Raw genomic sequence first — 15532 nt, 5'->3', positions numbered from 1 at the left:
TATTATAAAGCAATCACTTAACCTCACTGTAGTTTGTTTCCTCATCTGTAAACAATGGTACCTATTTCATAGGGTTGTTTTGAGAATTAAATGAGAAAACATATGTGAAATGCTCAGTACAGCCCCTGGCATACAGTGAGGACTTGGGAAGACTCCGCTACCAGTAGTAGTGGCAGTTGTAGTAGAAAAAGTAAGAAGGACAGTTCTTTCACTGGGACCTCTTTCTTCAGATCCTTTGCCTGTTTTTCAGTTGGGTTGTCCATCCATTTCTTACTGGTTTGTATGATTTTTTTTTCAAATTAAAGAAATTAGCCATTCATCACTTGTTATAAATATTTTTCGCACCTTTTTGCTTGTTTTGTTTGTAGAATTTCCCTGTTTCTGTAAAATAACTTTTGTTGTCTTTTTTTATGCAAGAAATACCTATTAACTATAGAAAGATTAGAAAATACAAACAGAAGAAACAAACATCACCTGTAACTTCACATCCTAGATACTTTCTATGAATTTTTTATAGTCAACTCTTCACTAAAAATGGGATTCCACACATATTGCTTTGATATGATCACAATATATTGTGACTATCTTTCTACACTGCATCCCCTTTTGACTCCCGAAGTCAGTATTTTGCCCTCCTTTCAACACACTTCCCTTCTTTACAGACTCCCGTCTGTTCCAAGTTCAAGAGATGCCCTGTGTCTGAGAAGACAACACAGGCCTTCTCCCAGCCAATGAAAAAAGCTGGAAGCACCAAGATTCACAGGCACCCTTTTCCAAAGACAAAGCTTTGAATGCCACTAAGCCCCCTAGAACATGTGCTACAAGAAACAACCAGCAGCCCCCCTGGAAGACTTTGACAGGTGGTGCTCCTGTTATAGCTCATTCCACATTTCCCTGGGATTGCAGAATTACTGAGTCTTATCCATGCCAGGGACAGGTTTGTAAAAGACTGACCATTTTACCAGGGGCTTGACCTCACCAGTTCCAAATAAAGAGATCACCATGACCCCAAGTTTTTTTCTATCTTAGAAATGTTGGGCCAGGCACGGTGGCTCACGCCTGTAATCCCAGCACTTTGGGAGGCCAAGGCGGACAGATCACCTGAGGTCAGGAGTTCGAGACCAGCCTGACCAACATGGAGAAACCCTGTCTCTACTAAAAATACAAAATTGGTTGGGCGTGGTGGTGCATGCCTATAATCCCAGCTACTTAGGAGGCTAAGGCAGGAGAATTACTTGAACCCAGGGGGCAGAGGTTGCAGTGATCCATTGCACTCCAGCCTGGGCAACAAGAGTGAAACTCCGTCTCAAAAAAAAAAAAATAATACTAAAATAAAAAATGTTTGACTTGGGGAATTCCTGACTTCCCTACTGGTGGTCAAGGCAGAGACTGTGCAGGCTCCAGAGTCAGTGCATGCTGACAGTGCACTTGCTGTGTTCCAAGGGTAAGTGCCTTATATGCCTTAATACTGACACCTAAAGCCCAGTGGGCCCAGGCCGGGAAAATGGGACAGAGGCTCTGCTTACTTTAATTCAGTGTCAGAAATGGTCACAACTCAACAACTCAAAGGAAATTAAGAAACTAAATAATGAGGCTCAGGGCCGGGTGCGGTGGCTCACGCCTATAATCCCAGCACTTTGGGAGGCCGAAGTGGGCGGATCACCTGAGGTAAAGAGTTCAAGAACAGCCTGGCCAACATGCTGAAACCCTGTCTCTACTAAAAATACAAAAATTAGCCAGGTGTGGTGGCACATGCCTGTAGTCCCAGCTACTCAGGACGCTGAGGCAGGAGAATTGCTTGAACCTGGGAGGTGGAGGCTGCAGTGAGCCAAGATCGTGCCACTGCACTCCAGCCTGGGAGACAGAGCACGACTCCATCTCGGGGGCGGCGGGGAGGGGGGAAGACGGGGGGTAGGGGGCTCAGAAACAGGAGAAAAAAGTATGGGGAGGGGCAGAAAAGAATCTCATCTTTTACATTTGAGCAGTTACATTATCCAACTAAGTCCGAAGAACAGCTTCTCTTTGGACCCAGGGATCTCATTCCAAAAACAGATCAGCAACCAGCAGGGCCCCATGACTTCCTCTCTCCCACAGGTCTACTCAGAGACACCTGCTCTCACATCAAGTACACCAGAAAGATGGTGCAGGAGTTAGCAGGCAGACTGAGGTTTCAAGAGATAGAGAGAGAATGTTCCCAGACTTTTTGCTCACTAACTACTTCGGTTTTGCGTTCCCATTTGAGACCCCACAGAAACGAACGTGGATTTCTCTACTCCAATGGTGCAGGTGGAACAAACTCCCATTTAGGCTTGTTCAATGAATGTAAAATAAAACATTTCTAATAGTGACAACTCTGCAGCCAGTCAGACACGGCGAGTCTCTTCTCCATGGGTTCTGGTTCTCTACCCCTTTACGCAGTTGCCTTTCCTGTTGCTGTTGCAACAGTGGCTGTTGCAACAGTGACTGTTGCAACACTGAGGGTTTTCAGCTCTGCCCTGCACCCAGAGGAGGTGGCAATCACCACAGAGCCCAGGACAGGAGTGGGCTGCTCCTTCCAGATAACACAGAAGCAGCGCCCACTTCCTCCCCGCTCCCCGTAGCAATTTCAAGGAAGCTCATTCTGTCGCAGCCAATTTGAAGAAGCAAAGAATGACACTAAACCAATGAAACTAAATCTTACTCTGCATTCGCATGCCCCACGGCATGAGGTTCCACACTGGGCACTCAAAATCCAGGATAGACAGAGCTCATTTCAACCCCTCTAAAAAAGCACGCTGGGCTTCCAGACTTTGTGAGTAGTGGAGGGAAATCATCCAGCCCCAGTGAACAGCTCCCCAGGCTCACCTTGGGCGTGCAGTGCGCGGTGGAGCAGGGGCAGGAGCCCCGCCTGCCAGAAGGAGTAGCAGCCATCCACCAGCTTGTTGCAGCGGCCCTGAAATCCTCCTTCAAATCGCATCTGCCGGCTTGTCACCCATTGCTGAGGAGACACAGATGGGAAAGGCAGTTGTAGGCTAAAAGAGACAAAATCCAGCCCGACAGAATCTCCAGGAGTCAATCTGTGGGATGGAGGGTTTCCCATCTTGTGGCTGCTTGGCACTCTAGTTTTGGTGCTCTGGCTTTCTTTCCTTCCCTCCCCACACTGCCATAGACACAGAGTGAAGCATTTAAGCCAACGCTGTAGAGGCATCCAGCACTGATCTCTGCTCAATGCCTGGCAGACAACTACCTTTTCCTGGGTTCCAAAGCAGTGCCAGTGCTGAGAGGATAAAGAGGCCAAGCTGGTTTGTAAGGAGACCTTCAAAGTCTCTTAATAAACATGGCTTAAGTTGGAAATTGAAGGCAAGACTACCAGTAGCTCATTTCTCATTACTTCCCTGCTCCGGGGAGTTTATTAAAAGCAGATAAATGGAATTTGGTACTACATTTCATCAGATGATCTCAAACTGCTCCTGACTTTTACTTGGCACCTGGGGAAATTTACCCAAGGTCTCTTAGCAAGTCACTAGCAGGCCTGAAAGCAGAAGCCATTCATTCTAATTACCAAATGACAACTCTGCCCAGTCTGTGGCTGATATAAGAAAATCTTTTACTTTGAAGCTGTAAAATAGGTCTTGGTCTTGATGTCACTCAGTGGTCACACACGATACCACCATTCCTTGCTTATCTACAAGTTTTCTAAACACACTCTACTACAAAGATCAAGATAGTCATGGGTTTGGTCCCTCAGAATGAGCAGAACCAACTGGCTGAGCAGATATGACATTTCCATTTCCCTCCCTAGACCACCTAGGCCATTCCAGCCACGGACTTACAGAGCTGCCTCACTCAACTGAAAGGGTACAGGGGAGGGTACTTCCTGTTTCTAGAGTCTTACTAGGTAAAGGTCCTGAAAGGAGCCACTGGGACCCTTGATGGAAGTGGGGGCCAGCCCTCCCCTAAAAGCTGTTGTTTAGATTATTCCCTCTTCAAGGCAACACCTGCCCATAGAGAGTCACAGTCACAAATGCTTAAAAGAGACAGAAAACACTGTACTGCAGGTTCAGGTACTAATATATCCTCGGTTGATCTTAAATGAACCAGGGCTTCCAGCATGTAATGGAAGTGGGCTAAGCATTACTCAGGCAGAGAGAAAGCAGGCGCTGCAGTGGGAGTCGGTTCCTTATTTCTACTTACCGCAGGGCTTAAGTGTTTTTAAGCAGACTAATTTACTTTTTCCAGTGCCTAAGCCCATGGATTTGTTCTGTTTCCTTGGGCTATAGGAATTCATACTTCAGATATGGGTCCTACTTCTCCCAAAGCAAATGGAAGGGAGTAGTCTGGGTTAGAGCAGGGGTCCCTAACCCCCAGACCATGCCAGGCTGCACAGCAGGACATGAGTGGTGGGTGAGCCAGTGAAGCTTAATCTGTATTTACAGCTGCTCCTCACTGCTCCCATTACTGCCTGAGCTCCACTTCCTGACAGATCAGCGGCAGCATTAGATTCTCATAGGAGCGCAAACCCTACTGTGAACCGTGTATGCCAGGCTTCTAGGTTGCACGCTCTACATGAGAGTCTAATGCCTGATGATCTGTCACTGTCTCCCATCACCCCCAGATGGGACTGTCTAGTTGAAAGAAAACAAGCTCAGGGCTCTCACTGATTCTACATTATGGTGAGTTGTATAATTATTTCATTATACATTACAATGTAATAATAGAAATAAAGTACACAATAAATGTAATGTACTTGAATCATCCTGAAGCCATCACCCCCCGTCCCACCCCCAACCCCAGGTCCATGGAAAAATTATCTCCCACAAAACTGGTCCCTTGTGCCAAAAAGATTATTACTGTGGGTTAGAGGGACACTAACATTTATTAAGTACCTACTATGTGCCAGGCTGTTTATAAATGTTCTCTCCTTTAACCTTAAAAAAATAAGGATTGTTATCCCTACCTTATAAAAGAAAAAAATATCAAGCTAAAAGAGATTAGACAATTTGCCCAAGGACTCATGTCTCAAATGTAGTAGGGACAGGGTTCAAATCTAGAACACTGTCTTTATAACTGAGGCACTCCCTAATCACATTCCTTATTTCTGCCTGGGAGATGGGACTTTTTTGTTTCATGCCTTATTGGTGTTCAGATTTTAAAACATCTGAGAAACTCTTAAGTTCAGCATACAAAGTTGGCTGTTTCAGCATGAGCCTTCAGGCCTTCATGAATCTTTAAAAAGACTACACCAGGGGAGGCTTTCTGAAGGTGGAGGCAAGACACTGCTGGTTACATGTCTACAGGGTACAACAGAGACTCTCCAGGAAGCTCACGATGGGCCGCATAACGGGAGGCTGGCATCTGAACTCAGGGAGAGGAGGTGCATGTCAGTTGCAGCTGGTTTGCTTTGACGTCATGGTCAGGGGGTACATGCTCCCCAAATGACATGACGGGAAATGCCTTCTCCCTGGTGGCTGTGGAGGTGTGTGTGTTTGTGCACCCACTGATCATTTAACTACAATCTAGTGACTCCCTAAAGCTGACTGCTTTCTGAGTTTCTTCTGAATACTGGCCAGGAGCTTGGGGTCCAGACATAAATGTTGGGCTGCCTTCTCAATGCAATTAGCCAGCTCTGCCTAAACAACTCATTTAAATGTAGGTACTAAATGTTTACACAGTGCAGCAGGTAATAAAAGTTTGATTTCGAAATGCTGCAAAGCTCTTCTTGTTAACTTTTCCTCTTAGGAGGTTCTTTCTATAACACACGATAACCTCTAATTCTACGAAACTGAAGTATAAGGAAGGTACTCTGCTCACACCAGATGTCTGCAGGACACAGTCTATGTAGTCTACACACTATGTAAAAAGCTCTAAGCAGGAAGACAGAAAGGCAGAAGGGGGAGCCAAGACAGAGCAGCTGCTCACTCCTTCCTCTGTGTTGGAACAGAGCTAACTCTGTTAGCCCTTCCCATAGCCAAACTCTCCTGAAGCCTGCATGTCTGAGTACAATCACATCACCATGACCTGGGGCCTGAGAGGGGGATGGCTCAAAAGATACTTACTAATAAGCTCTTCAAGTTCAAGGAACGTTCCCTCTTGAGGATTACCAGCGCGGCCAGGCCACAGAAGGTATAGCCACCATGGGCTTCCATCCCTGGTACCCCGCCAATGCCACCTTCCCAGTTCTGACACCTAAGAAGAGATTGAGAAAAGCAGAATGAGTGGCCAGTGAGTGGACATACACAAGACCAGGACCATCCTAGGTGGCAGAGAAAAAGTTCACTCAGATTAAGGTGTGAACCATCACAACTATGAATGAAAAGATGCCAACTAATTAACTTTTGGAAATGTCTTTTCAAAAAAAAAAAAAAAAGCTGGGCCTGGTGGCACCCATGTGTAATCCCAGCTGCTCAGGAGACTAAGGCAAGAAGATCACTTGAGGCCAGGAGTTCGAGGCTGCAGTGAGCTATGATCACACCATTGTGCTCCAGCCCGGGTGAAAGAGTGAGACTAGGTCTCCAAAAAATATAAGTACAATAAAAACTGTAAAATGTTAAAAACCCAGACACTTAGAAACAGCCTACTTGTGTAAGAAACATAATAATTCAAATTATTACTCTTTGGGAAAAAGTTATAAAATCATACATATACATATATGTACATATATACACACATATATACACACATATATATACACATATATATAGTGATAACCATCAAGTTAAAATAAAATTGAAAAGTGATTGTTGATTCTAGTGATCTTTTATTTTTGAAACAGGGTCTTAACTCTGTTACCTAGGTTGACTGCAGATCACGGCTCACTGCAGCCTCAACCTCCTGGACTCAGGCAATCCTCCCACCTCAGCCTCCTGAGTAGCTGGGACTATGGGCGTGCCCAACCATACCCGGACCATTTTTTGTATTTTTTGTAGAGATGGGGCATTGCCATGTTACCCAGGCTGGTCTTAAATTTCTGGCCTCAAGGAATCCTCCCACCCCAGCATCCCAAAGCGTTCGGATGACAGGCATGGGCCACCGCACTTGGCCTCTGGTGATCTTTGAGTACAGGTCTACTAGTAATATTTTTCCTTTTTGTTTTTCTATTTGTTCAAAACGTTTTTATAATGAACCTGTATACTATTAAAAAATAAACGTTATTTTTAAAAATTATAATTAGGCCAGGTGGTGATGGCTTCTTAAACAGCCTGCAGAACCATAAGCCAAATAAACCTCTTTTCTTTCTAAGTTACCCAGCCTCAGGTATTCCTTTATACTGACACAAAATGGACTAACACAAGAAGGACAAGAAATAACTGACTTAGTAGAATAGAGAAACCTTCCCTACCCAAAGGATAGGGATGGGAGAGGGGCAACAAAAAGCAAGGTGATCTGCTCCAATAAAAGGCTCCAGGATTAGAGATACAGGGAACCTCCACAAAGTGGAATGCGTTTGAACCAAGTTTGTTGGTTGCAAACTTATATAAGAATCAGACCTTTAAGTCCCCTACTCAAATCCAGCAGAAGATGGGAAGTTTCAGAGGTTTAATCAAAAGGATCTGAGTTCCAGAATATCCAACAAGCTAAGAGGAGGAGGGAGCACTGTACCAAATGTGATTACGTGAGAGTCAGTAATCTCAACACAATACCCCCAGCCCCATTCCTCTGTGTATTTCACACAAGGCTGCCAGTTTCATACCCCAAGCAGGAATTTAGAAGATTCCTCTCTGAGGGAACTGATAAGCCCAAGGGAAAAACCCTACAGACACTGCTTTGAGAATTCCCCAATGAATGGCTTGATCCTGCCCACTCTCACAGAGCTCCCCAGCAGCTTTTCAGTGCTGGACCCTTAAATATGAACAGACAGCTGTAGAGTACCAGACATTTGACCGCAGTCTCTACTATGAAAGAGGAGACCAAAACAAACAAAAATAAATTGGAGGAAATAAGACAGGGAGCAAAAGAAAACTTTTTAAAGTTGTATCTTTAGATAAAATATTATATGAAGTAAGACTATTGAGAGGACAAAATATCCCCAGAAAAGAACAAGAGAGTAGATAAAAAAGTAGTCAGGAAGTAAAAGTAGTCAGGGAGGAAAACTAAAAATAGGATTACAAAAATAAAAACAAGAGGATTAGAAGATAAATACTAAGAGAATCTCTCAAAGTATAAGAAGAAGGATTAAGAGATGGAAACGAACCATGCAATGAAATATTTTTATTTTTATTTATTTATTTTTGAGACAGAGTCTCGCTCTGATGCCGAGGCTGGAGTACAGTGGCACAATCTTGGCTCACTGCAACCTCCGCCTCCTGGGTTCAAGTGATTCTCCTGCCTCAGCCTCCTGAGTACGTGGGATTACAGGTGCATGCCACCACGCCCGGCTAATTTTTGTATTTTTAGTAAAGACAGGGTTTCACCATGTTGGTCAGGCTGGTTTCGAACTCCTGACCTCGTGATCTGCCTGCCTTGGCCTCCCAAAGTGCTGGGATTACAGGTATGAGCCACTGCACCCGGCAGTATTATTTTTTTTTATTTATTTATTTTGAGATGGAGTCTCACACTGTCACCTGGGCTGGAGTGCAATGGTGCGATCTCGGCTCACTGCAACCTCTGCCTCCTGGGTTCAAGCAATTCTCCTGCCTCAGCCTCCCGAGTAGCTGGGATTACAGGTACCCACCACCACACCCGGCTAATGTTTTGTATATTTTGTAGAGGCTGGGTTTCACTATGTTGGCCAAGCTGGTCTCGAACTTCTGACCTCGTGATCCGCCCGCCTCAGCCTCCCAAAGTGTTGGGATTACAGGGGTGAGCCACCACACCCAGCCTCAAAGTATTCTTAAAAGTCAGACAATCAAATGTACTAATGGGATGTCATATTTTTAAAAGGCTGGCCAGGTGCGGGGGCTCATGCCTGTAATCCCAGCACTTTGGGAGACCAAGGCAGGAGGATCATTTGAGGTCAGGAGTTTGAGACTAACCTGATCAACATGGCGAAACCCCGTAAAAATTAGCTGGGTGTCGTGGCGCACGCCTATAATCCCAGCTACTTGGGAGGCTGAGGCAGGAGAATCGCTTGAACCTGGGAGAAAGACGTTGCAGTGAGCCGGTCTGCACCACCGCACTCCAGCCTGGGCAACAGAGCAAGGCACCATCTCAATAAATAAATAAATAAATAATAAATAAATAAATAAATAAATAAGAGGCTGGGCATGGTGGCTCACACCTGTAATCCCAGCACTTGGGGAAGCTGCAGCAGGAGGATTACGTCAGCCCAGGAGTTTGAGACCAACCTGGGCAACGTGGTGAGGCTTTGTCTCTACAAAAATTTAAAAAATTAGCGGGTGGTGGATGCCTGTAGTCACAGCTACTCAGGAGGCTGAGGATGATCACTTGAGCCTGGGAAGTCGAGGCAGCAGTGAGCCATGATCGTGTCACTGCACTCCAATCTGGGAGACACATAAAAAAAAACGAGATGTCTCAAAAAAAAAAAAAAAAAAAAAAAAAAAAAAAAAAAAAAAAAAAAAGGCCCGGCGTGGTGGCTCACGCCTGTAATCTCAGCACTTTGGGAGGCCGAGGCAGGCGGATCACTTGAGGTCAGGAGTTCGAGACCAGCCTGGCCAACATGGTAAAACCCCATCTCTACTAAAAATACAAAAATTAGCTGGGCGTGGTGGTGGGCTTCTGTAGTCCCAGCTACTCAGGAGGCTGAGGCAGGAGAATTGCTGGAACCTGAGAGGCAGAGGTTGCAGTGAGCCGAGATCACGCCATTGCACTCCAGCCCGGGTGACAACAGCAAGACTCCGTCTCAAAGGAAAAAAAAAAAGAGCAAACACAGAAAACACAAGAGAAGAAATTATCAAAGAAATACTGTAATAAAGAATCTTGGTACTAAAGTATATGCACTTCCAAATCGAGTGCCCAGCACAATGAATAAAAATAATCCACATCAAGATTCATCATCAAGTTTCCAAACAAGAATACACATTCCAGGCCAGGCGAGGTGGCTCATGTCTGTAATCCCAGTACTTTGGGAGGCTCAGGAGGGCAGATCACTTGAGGTCAGGAGTTTGAGACCAGCCTGGCCAGTATGACGAGACCCTGTCTCTACTAAAAATACAAAAATTAGTCAGGCATGGTGGCAGGCACCTGAGGTTGCAGTGAGCTGAGATTACGCCACTGCACTCCAACCTGGGTGACAGAGCAAGACTCCATCACACACAAAAAGAATAAAGATTCCAAGCCTCTAAAGAAGGACAGGATGGGGACAGAAAAAGAGAGACAGAAGAAAGAAACATACAGAGAATTAAGAATCACAATGGCACTGCCAGGTAGTACAGCACAGTGCAATCCATTTGATTTCTCTGTATTTCTGCTTAATATAAAATTTAAAGGCTGGGTGTGGTGGCTCATGCCTATAATCCCAGCACTTTGGGAGGCTGAGGCAGGCGGATTGCTTAAGCTCAGGGGTTTAAGACCAGCCTGGGCAACATGGAAAAACCCCATCTCTACTAAAAACACAAAAATTAGCCAGGTGTGGTGGCATACACCTGCAGTCCTGGCTACTTGGAAAGCTGAAGCAGGAGGATCACTTGAACCCAGGAGGTCAAGGCTGCAGTGAGCCAAGATCACGCCACTGCACTCCAGCCTGGGTGATGAAGTGAGACCCTCTTTCGAAAAATAAATTAAATTAAATTAATTAAATTCAGTATCCCACCACTTGACATATAAGGAAACTATGACACAGAGCAGTGGAATAACTTGTCCAAGCACAAAGCTAATTAGAAATGGCAGGCTGGCCATCGTGGCTCACACCTGTAATTCCAACACTTTGTGGGGCTGAGGCAGGAAGATTGCTTGAAACCAGGAGTTCAAGACCAGCCTGGGCAACACAGACTCTGTCTTTACAAGACATTTTAAAAATTAGCTAGGTGTTGTGGTGCACACCTGTGGTCTCTGCTACTCAGGAGGCTGAGGTGGGAAGACTGCTTGAGCCCAGGAGGTCAAGGCTGCAGTGAGCCGTGATCATATCACTGTAATCCAGCCAGGGCAACAAGCAAGACCGTGTCTTCAAAGAAAAAAAAAAAAAAAAAGCTGGGCGCAGTGGCTCATGCCTGTAATCCTTGAACTTTGGTAGGTCAAGGTGGGTGGATAGCCTGAGCCCAGGAGTTCAAGCCCCACCTGGACAACACAGACAGATCCCATCTCTACAATTTTTTTTTTAAACATTAGCTGGTTATGGTGGCACGCGCTTGTTGTCCCAGCTACTTAGGAGGTTGAGATGGGTGGATTGCTTGAGCCCAGGAGGTGGTGGCTGCAGCGAGCTGTGATCACACCACTACACTCCAGCTTGTGCAACAGAGCAAGACTCTGTCTCAAAAAAAGAGAGAGAGAATTGAAAGATAGAGGAAGAAAGAAGGAAGAGAAGAGGAAAGAAAGGGCAAAACTGGGATTCAAACCCAGGCTGTCTGAGTTCCGTGTCTAGTCTGTGCCTAACCAGTCAACCCCCCTGCAAATGACAGCTGTACACTGAACAAAATACAAAAAAACAGCTTCCTGAGGGTTCAGCTGACTGAAAAAGGGCAGGCAGATTTTGGTGGAGTTTGAAACTTGGAACAGAGAACAGCATGCAGTTAGTCCCTCCCTTCCCCCACAACTTTTTCTCTCTGGTTTGCCCTCAGGATGGCAGCCATAGCCCAGGGCGGCAGCAGCAGGCCAGAGGTCAGGGGTCAGGGCGGGCAGCCAACACTCTAATGGGAAGCCAACCATCCTTCTGGCAGGAAGATGCAGGCTGCCAGAAACTGAGGACGAATCCAGAAACAGGAAAGTCAAAGAAGAAAAATCCCAAATTCTGCATTTAAACTCAGTTCAAGTTTCCACATACGTGCTGGGGAAACAAAGCAACTTCTAAGCAAGAACTGAGCTCTGAGCTGCTGCAGGAGTGACAGTTTGTAGCTTGAGTCTGACCAAGTTGACTGCCTGCTAAACTGAAAACATCAACCCCTTTTGGGGCAAACCAACAGAATCCATACCGTTCTGTTGTATGACACCTCCACCATCATATCACAATGTCTAGGACACAACACAACATCACTCAGCACAGGAAGACTCATGGAGCTGACATGCCAACTCCAGGACACACAGATGTGGAAATTCCCAGACAAGCAATTTAAAGCAGACATTATAATTACATACTTACCACAGCAAAATGAAGAAAAATGCACTCATAAAGAATAAAACGATGGAAAATTTCAGCTGAGAAACACAAAATATAAAAGAGAACCAAACACAGGCAGTGCCTACTCTCCAGCTCTCAACTATAGCTGCCTTACCATTGAGCATGACAGTCCTCAATGAACTCTGGTTACTATTATCAGCCTTATTAACAATGACATTGGAAGCTAGAAGATAATGAAGCAATGCTTACAAAATTCAGAAAGACTACAGTTTATACCATTGCCAAGTTAGAAATCTCTAACCAAATAATTAAGTGTGAGATTAGAACACAGATGCATGCAAGATATTAAAAATGTATCTCCCAGGTACCCTTTTTTGGGATCTGTTGGAGTACAATACTTCATGAAAATAAGAAAACCAAGAAAAAGGAGGACAGGGACTTCAACGAAGGAGAGAAATGAAGTGAATTTCATGCTGAAAGGAAGCTTCGGGATGCCTGCTGTGTAGCAAGCTGAGAGCAATCTGTCCAGACTGAAGCAGGAGGGCAGAGGGCTCCAGAAGGGGCAACTCAAAACGCACGTGTGCACAGAGACAGGTTACCTGAAGGGTTTGACTATGTTTAGAGTAATTTTTTATAGCTCTGACAGACAATTTGGGAAGGAATTCATAAGTACATTCATGATATATCCATTAACTCCAGGAAAATGAAACTCATACAAAAAAGTAAACATGATCTCAGCATATCATCTGGTATCACTGTAAATTATATTTATATGGTAATACATACTACTTTGATAAAAATAAAAATTTTTTAACTAAAACAGTATCTCAGCTTGGCTATCATTCCATCATAGTATATATGTGTCTACTATACCTTTTGCTTTTTTGAGATGGAGTCTCGCCCTGTCGCCCAGGCTGGAGTACAGTGGTGCCATCTCGGCTCACTGCAAGCTCCGCCTCCTGGGTTCACTCCATTCTCCTGCCTCAGCTTCCCGAGTAGCTGGGACTACAGGCGCCCGCCACCATGCCCAGCTAATTTTTTGTATTTTTAGTAGAGACGGGGTTTCACCATGTTAGCCAGGATGGTCTCGATTTCCTGACCTCATGATCCGCTTGCCCTGGCCTCCCAAAGTGTTGGAATTACAGGCGTGAGCCACCGCACCTGGCCTGCTTTTTTTAAACTATGAAATATTTGAAGCATCCAGGAAAGTACAGCAAACAAAATATAGAACATACACGTATCTAATACCTAGCTTAGAATTAGCCATATACACTTCAGGTCTTTGTTGTTGTTAACTATTACAGCTGAAGTCTCCTATGCAGACTTATCTCATTTCCTTTGCTCTCCCCTCAGCGGGAATCACTATGCTAAATTTGGTGTTTATCTTTTGTATACATGTTTTTATATTATTACCACATGATTCTTCTCAGAAACAATACAGAATTCTCTTGCATGTTTCAAATTTTAAGTAAATGTGCTAATCTGTATGGTTTTTTTTGTATTTTTTTCTTTTCATTCTTTCAACTCAACATAGAGATTTTTCCATATTGATCCATGTAACTCTAGTTCATTCATTTTCACTGCTACATTATATTCCGATGCAACTATACCACACTTACCCATCTCGTGCTTATGAGCACTGAATCTACTTTCAGCTTTTGGCTCTTATAAACAAGTCCTGTGCTCCTCTCTCCCATTCGTGTGTGCAAGGGTTTCTGTGGGAGTGGAATTACTGGGTCCTACGCAAGGGCACCTTTGACATACTGTCAAATTGCTCTAAAAACTGGTTAAATCAATTCAGGCTCTCACTAATATTGTTTACCAAAGTTTTTTTATCTTTGCCAATCTAAAATATAATATAACATTAAAGAAAGTTTGGAAAAAAGAAGACATTTTAAGTATTTAAAAAAATCATTAGATAACCCTAATGGATCTCCTGTGATTTTTGTATTTCCTTCCAAGTCCCTCTGCATTTTCTTTATTTTTCTGAAGTAGTGTCGTGACCGCCTGCTCTCCAAGAGGCCAGGAGAAACCCTGGCTTCTCTCACCTTGCTATCCATTCAGCAGTGCCCTCAAAGAGGTCTGGAGTGATGATGTTGGTCAGCGAGGCTACGGAGGCAGCACAGTATGCGCTTCTGGAAAGACAGAAACGGGAAACACATTAAGCTCTACGGAAGAGCTAATGAGGCTCAGTGAACTCCGCGGGCGGACTGCTCGCCTTGCCTAGTAAGCTGTAATCACCTCCTGTCCTCACTCTTGGCACACGGTCAGTCCTCCTGGGTCTCCAACTGAGAGGTGTGACATTCTATTTGGATAGAGTTGCTCACGGCATGGCTTCAGTGAAAGAACATGACATTCTATTCTCCCTACCTCCACATGGTCCAATCTACATCAGAGGAAATAACAGCCATATCAATTCATGTCAAAAGTGGATTCAGCTCTTCTTTCAAAGACCTATAATGGTTGCCATAAATCTATGGTATCATTCAGGTACTTCTGATATGCTCATTCATTTGGATGTTAGTACTGTTTCAGAGCCAGGATTTCTGTTTACAGCCTTGACACATTAAAGATTAACTATACTTTTTCTGCAACAGATAAACTGCACAACAGGCCACCAAATTGTAATAGATCAAACAAGGATAGGAACAGGTGAGTCCACTCCAATACAGTCCTTAAACCTCTAGAGGGAGAAAAGAGCCTTGATTTCAAACCTCTCACCAGTACACACACACACACACACACACACACACACACACACACACACACACACACACACGTTAAATGAAAAAGGCGCACGTCTATATTTTTTGTTTTGCTTTTGTTTTGGTTTTTATTGAGACAGGGTCTCACTCTGTCGCCCAGGCTAGAGTGCAGTGGTATGATCTCAGCTCACTGCAACCTCCGCCTCCTGGGTTCAAGCAATTCTCCTGTATCAGCCTCCCAAGTAGCTGGGATTACAGGCGCATGCCACCATGCCTGGCTTATTTTTCTATTTTTAGTGGAGATGGGGTTTCGCCATGTTGGCTAGGCTGGTTTCAAACTCCTGACCTCAAGCAATCCACCTGCCTTGGCCTCCCAAAGTGCTGGGATTACAGGCATAAGCCACCGCGTCCGGGCTATTTTTTAAAAAAGCATTATTAGGCTGGGCACAGTTGCTCATGCCTGTAATCCCAGCACTTTGGGAGGCTGAGGCAGGTGGATCACGAGGCCAGGAGTTCAAGACCAACCTGACCAATATTGCGAAACCCCGTCTCCACTAAAAACACAAAAATTAGCTGGGCATGGTGGCGTGTGCCCGTAGTCCCAACTACTTGGGAGGCTGAGGCAGGAGAACCACTTGAACCTGGGAGGCGGGGGTTGCAGTGAGCCAAGATCATGCCA

At 44.8% G+C, this 15532-nt stretch overlaps 2 protein-coding genes across 5 annotated transcripts in view; one reads left to right on the top strand and one right to left on the bottom strand.

Annotated features, from left to right (window-relative positions):
- Window positions 1-15532, bottom strand: part of FNTB (farnesyltransferase, CAAX box, beta) — a 79008-nt gene that overhangs the window by 15055 nt on the left and 48421 nt on the right. For all 3 annotated transcript variants that reach the window (XM_063596249.1, XM_008977771.5, XM_014347593.4), the window contains exons 7-9: window positions 14197-14283; window positions 6036-6165; window positions 2845-2977 (exon numbers count right to left, since the gene is read on the bottom strand). In XM_063596249.1, the coding sequence (XP_063452319.1) occupies window positions 2845-2977; window positions 6036-6165; window positions 14197-14283 (350 nt within the window). The remainder of the gene's footprint in view (window positions 1-2844; window positions 2978-6035; window positions 6166-14196; window positions 14284-15532) is intronic.
- Window positions 1-15532, top strand: part of MAX (MYC associated factor X) — a 103091-nt gene that overhangs the window by 57182 nt on the left and 30377 nt on the right. The gene's annotated exons all lie outside the window — the stretch shown is intronic.

The sequence above is a fragment of the Pan paniscus genome, chromosome 15 (genome assembly GCF_029289425.2).
Source record: "Pan paniscus chromosome 15, NHGRI_mPanPan1-v2.0_pri, whole genome shotgun sequence".
In the NCBI taxonomy this organism is placed as follows: Eukaryota; Metazoa; Chordata; class Mammalia; order Primates; family Hominidae; genus Pan; species Pan paniscus.
Note: the sequence above shows the minus strand (reverse complement) of the source record. Positions and strands in the feature narration are given on the sequence as shown.